Source organism: Limulus polyphemus, unplaced genomic scaffold (assembly GCF_000517525.1).
Source record: "Limulus polyphemus unplaced genomic scaffold, Limulus_polyphemus-2.1.2 Scaffold542, whole genome shotgun sequence".
NCBI lineage: Eukaryota > Metazoa > Arthropoda > Merostomata > Xiphosura > Limulidae > Limulus > Limulus polyphemus.
Window position 1 is genome coordinate 41,036 of NW_013666152.1, and position 5,685 is coordinate 46,720.

General features: G+C 32.5%; 1 protein-coding gene across 5 annotated transcripts in view; it reads left to right on the forward strand.

The window, feature by feature from the left end:
* Positions 1 to 5,685, forward strand: part of LOC106458986 (intersectin-2-like) — a 57,327-nt gene that overhangs the window by 28,337 nt on the left and 23,305 nt on the right. For all 5 annotated transcript variants that reach the window (XR_002610486.1, XM_022385362.1, XM_022385358.1 and 2 more), the window contains exon 5: positions 1,374 to 1,420. Coding sequence is in view for 4 of the 5 variants with exons in the window: in XM_022385362.1 (XP_022241070.1) it covers positions 1,374 to 1,420 (47 nt within the window). In the remaining variant the exon portion in view is untranslated. The remainder of the gene's footprint in view (positions 1 to 1,373; positions 1,421 to 5,685) is intronic.

Genomic DNA, 5,685 nt, shown 5'->3' on the forward strand with positions numbered 1-5,685 from the left:
TTGCATCCGCTTTCCCATTAAGATGGTGTTGCAGCGAATGAAAAAGATGGTAATCTGATGGTGCCATATCTGGATAATATGGCAAGTGGGGAGAACTTACCAACCCAACTCCATAATCTTGTGTTGCGTCAAATGTGCCACATATGGATGTGCATTGTCGTGGAGAAGAAGAACACCTTTCCGATTGACGAATGAAGGGCTTTTCTGATAAAGGGCTTGATTGAAACGTTCCAGTTCCTGACTATAGATCTCTGCATTGACAGTTCACTGTGGTTTGAGGAGTTCAAAATGAATTACTCCTTTGATGTTCCACCAAAGCAAAGCATCATTTTCTGTGTATGGAGTCCAGGTTTTGGGGTTAGAAGTGGTTTTTATCTAGGACTGAGTCATTGTTTTTGGCATTTAATATTCGCATAGAGAATTTATTTTTTATTACCGGTGACAATTCTGTCCAAAAATGGTTCACGCGCATTACGGGCCAGAAGAGACGAAGCAATGTTCACACGTTGGAAACAATGATCATTGGTGAGATCATGAGGCACCCAAACACCTTCTGTATGGAATTTTCCCATATTTCTTAGATGTTTACATATTGTTTCATGAGAGACATGTAATTTCAGAGCCATTTCATGAGTGTGTTGCCTTGTGTTAGACTCAACAAGCATTTACTTCCAACATGTCAGCCTCTGTCATCACGGTTTTTAAGGTTAAATCACCTGAAAAATTTGCTGAACCATCATTGGCACTTACGAACATTCAAAACATTTCCATAAACTTCTTTGATATTTTGTGTAGCTATAAAGGCATTGTTTCCCTTCTGGTATTCAAACAGCATTACATGCCGAATGTGTGTCTCGTCGTGTGCTATCACTATAAAGGATTAGAGTATTCTAAACTTTACACATTATATAGGCTACACTAACATGACGTTTATGTGATTCGTTTAACTATTAGACGTGATGTACGTTTTTTGGGAGGTGGTTAATGAAAGTGTTCCAAAATGTGACATTAATTTCTTGACGACCTAATATGTATTATTAAAAACACCTAAATTTTTCCTTCTTAAATTATATTTCTGTAAAACAGTTGCATAAACTTTTGCATGAAGTGCTGATTCGTAAATCCCTATCAATATATTTCATAATAATAACCATCAAAGTTCCACCTGTGTGTGAGACCATAAAAATTCACTTGTGTTATTCCCAACCTGAATGGTATTATTTATTAACTTCCTTAAAATGACTTAATAACTTACTATTTTTAAGATGTATTTTGAATTTCAGATTAGCAGTATTCATCAGCTTATAGATGTTTTAGGTATTTATTTTTTTAGGTTGCTGAACAGAGATTTTAAATTGTTTCATTTCTTTCAGCTCCACCAAAGACTGGCAGCACCTCTAGATCAACAAATATATCTGTTGTAAGTAAAAAAATGTTACAAATTTTTATTGCACATAAAGCAAATAGTATTCTAAAGTTAGAAAAAACATATCAAGATTATTTTCTTCATATAATTTCTTAATATTTGAAAATTTATCCATTTATATTTATCAATTGTAATTGGATAAATAGAAAGAGAAACCAATTAAAGTGTTATGAAAATTAAAAAGAAGTAAGCTCACAAAATATAGATTTGGTAAATAAAGTATAAACATTGATTTATAGAAAGTGTTTTAATAGTTAACTATAAGATACTTCATCTAGGTGACACACAAATACAGTACCCTAAAACCCAAGCACTTTCAAAAAGGTGGACCTTTCTTCTTCAGGGTCATAGGGTATTGTATTTTTGTGCTAAACTGATTTCCTGAACCTACATGTTTTTCTGATATCATCTAGGTAACATATATTTCTAACTTGTTTTGCATAAAATAAACAGTGAAACAAAATTAGAAAGTCTTCTATACTTTACAGCTGTTTTCCATGTGGGCCTGATATCACTAAATGAAAATTCTTAATTTTTTTGCAAAAAAACAGTCATTTTACCTATGAGAGAATTTAGATAAATAGTCTAGGGGGAGTGAGCTGGGTTTTCTGATTTTGTTCAATACCCTTTAAGAAAAAAAAGATATTATTTGATTTTCTGGAAGAGATTACCTCCCTTGAACATTTTGGTGTATGTTGTAAACACAAGTTGTAGTAGCAGTTCCTTCTGTGAGCCTTTGAACCATACAGCTCTCCGAAAAACTGCAAAAGTCTAATGGATTTTCATTATATCATTCACGTACGAATACTTTCAGTCATTAATATTCAGACAAATCCTGTGTAAGACCTCATTCTCTGATGTAACACAAAGACATTCACAAAGCTCTGAATATTCATAAGCTTTATTAAGCCTTGTTGGTATGTACAAGTGTGTAGTTAGTCTGCTATTTCATACAAGTAGTGGACTTTCAGATAACAAAAGTGAATATCAAACACACTAAATTTAATTTTATACAAAATCCTTCTGCTTGGAAATAAACATTAACAATTCTATATACAACCTGCCAAGAAATGAAATAATAGTAAAGGCTGTTGTACTTTTATTTACTGTAATGAAAAGTAGGAATTGACCTGTTTCTAAAGTACACTGAATATATGTATATGTGCTGCAGAAAGTCATTCATAAGCTTGACATAATAAACCTAATGAAACTAATCTGTGTATGTTAATTATATTCATATCAAACATGGTCTTAAACATGCAACATGTTACTAATAATCTATTTTTCTTACAGCCTGCATGTTTACAGACACATTAGTTCTACATCAACAAGAAAGCTTTTAGTCGTGATGGTACATTGTTACTACAGTATAAAATTCATTACTTCTTGAGTACAAAATGCTCCTACTCCAAAGTTAATGTTAAAGTTTAGCTTGAGCACATAATGAGAGACACCCTCAATGTCTCATTGCTCATTTAATCCAAATATTACTTTGTTCAATCTGTTTGTATTATATTAGGTAGTGGATTGTTTTGAAGTAGAGTTCAGTGTATTCTTAATCCAAGATTTGATTAGAATAGATTACTTGTCAAAGTAGACAGGAAGGGAGTTGCTTAAATCTGTATCTAGTTACTTTTAATTGTGAATATGTCCCACTTCTATAAATTACAACATTGCAAATTTGTTACCTATTCGTATGAGAATGATATTGAGTAATAAAGTGAAATTAGTTTAAGCCCTTTTATACCAAATAAAACAAAAAACTCTTGACTCCTTCTACACAAGATAGTAAAGTATTGATGAAGAGTATTATAAATTACATTTTCCTTGTATATAGAAAGATCTCCTATTGTATGTTCACAAATGAAATTGAGGTGAAAATAGAGTCTTACCTCATTTCACACAAAGCTATCTTGATCTTCTTTCTGCCCCCTAAGCATTGTTAAAAAGATTTTAACATTCAGTGCACCAGTTTATATACCCCACAACTTTTGCATCACTTATGAAAATGTGTATAGCATGTGACCACCCTTTACCAATAGTATTGCACCACCTATATTGGTGCAGCTATCTCCCTCTGATTTTCCTTCTCAGTCCTCACTTTATCGATTGGCACAGCATCGTTTAGATGTGTGTACTTTGACCTTTGGTGCCCTGGGTGCATTATAAACATGATGGTACATTATATGATTAGTGTGTCCCAAGAGTTGGTGGTGGATGCTGTTGACTTGCTGCTTTCCCTGTACTCTGTTAGTTCAAAATTAGTGACTGCTAGCACAAAACTTAAAAATTGGTCAGTAGTCCTTCCTGGAAAACTTTTCAATAGGCTGAACTTTCTGCAGAATTCCTGTAGCCTACAAGTCTACACAGTATAATTAAGAAGTATACACACGTTGACATGAAATACAATAAATATGCAGAGGTTGAATATGTTATATTAAAATAATTTGGAGCCTCATTCTGTAATGTTCTATCTGATGGATATTCATCTTGATAATAGCCCTTGAGCATAGTTTCCATTGCAAAAGGCTATGGTAAGTATGTCATTTCCAAAGCATACCACATCTCCTTGCTTGTTTTACCATTGCTGACATCCACTGTCTGACAGCAGAGAATTCCTAGGTTTGCATCTGGTGACTTGGCCAGTATGTTTTTATACAGAATAATATGGATACCTGTTTCATTCTCTAGCTGCTTGAGGTGTACAACTGTTGAATGGATATGTCATGAAAGAACACATAGATGGCTTTTGCTACTGAACTTTATGTTTGTAGATTCTTGCCTGTTACAAGAAGCCACACTTTACTTACTGTAGCTGGGGTAGTATTTGTTACAGGTCTCTTTCTGGATTGTCCTGGTGCCCCAAGTTGATTCCTATACCTTTGTTTTCTAATACCATTAAGTACAATGGATATCCACATGTTGGAAATTCTAAATTCTCAATCCAAACATGTCTTTATAATCTAAGTTTATTAACATTGTTCATCGGAAATGGCTGTTACTTACCCTTCCCAAAAGCAATTAGTTTTTGGTGGCATCACACTACCTATGAAATGCTAACCAATGTCAAAATATAGTTGTGGTAAATTCTGTTTTACCACAACTTTATATCAGCTGTGGTTATCATGTGACTTGCTGATTTGTATACTTAAAATTGCTTATAATGTACTGAACTTATAATGTATAGCAGCTTAATCTTAACAAAGAAACCATTGCATAGGATAATTTCTCTTGTGCTGAAAGATTTTGTTGTGTATACCTTAAAAGTTTATTTTAAAGCAAACTCATAAGAAGGAAAAAAAAACTAATTCAAGTCTTGTTTTGTTTCTTAAGGTAAAGAAGAAGCCTTACCCAAGTTTATTTCAATTTAAAAACAATGCTCAAAGTGATTTTTCAGTTTCAGTTGTCAAGTTTTAGTCTTCAGTAGCAACTGTCATAACTTTGTATGCATGTTGATCAATTTAAAAATCAAACAGTCAACCTCTCTTCTTCCATAAAAATGTATACATGTTGACATGCATACATCAGCAAAATACTACAGTAGACAAGTATTCCTTTCATAGACACTGGGTATATTTTATATGAAACTAGATAAATGATGAAAGCTAGTATTGCTCATTACCTCAGTTCTCAGCTTTTCATGATATTAATATGTGATATGAACTAACATATTTCAATTACAATAACTTTAAGTTGTGTAGGTTTTGCAACAACAAAATGTAAAATAACTTTTGATTAAGTTATTACAATAACAATTCAGATGCATTCAATACTACTGAATTAAAACTATTGAAAATTTAAAATATTTGTTTTACTTTTGTTTGAAGGGACCATCGTTACTTACATACAGGGTTGACAAGCTGGTCAAGTGACTGATCAAATAATGTCAAATGACTGGTTAAATAATCTAAAATCTGTGTTAAATACTGTAAATACCTGCGTATTAGCCAAGTTTTTTTTGATTATGTTTTAGGCCTTAAAGCTTCTCCTCTTCTTATTGGCAAGTCTTGGAACTACACTCCTACTAATAGAATTCAAAATGATCTCAAGTGTTCAGTTCAAACAATGTTTGTGTAATTTATATTATATCCTTTAAATTAAGTAAATTCAATATATGTAGTTAAAATGGAAATAAATAGTAAAGTATTTGATCTTTCAGTTACTTTTTTTTTTTTGGCCATTCAAATGTCCAATGCTGCCTGTGGTATGTGTAAGTTCATTGTAGAATTTTAAAGCTAGGACCTATAGTCTTCATTGTA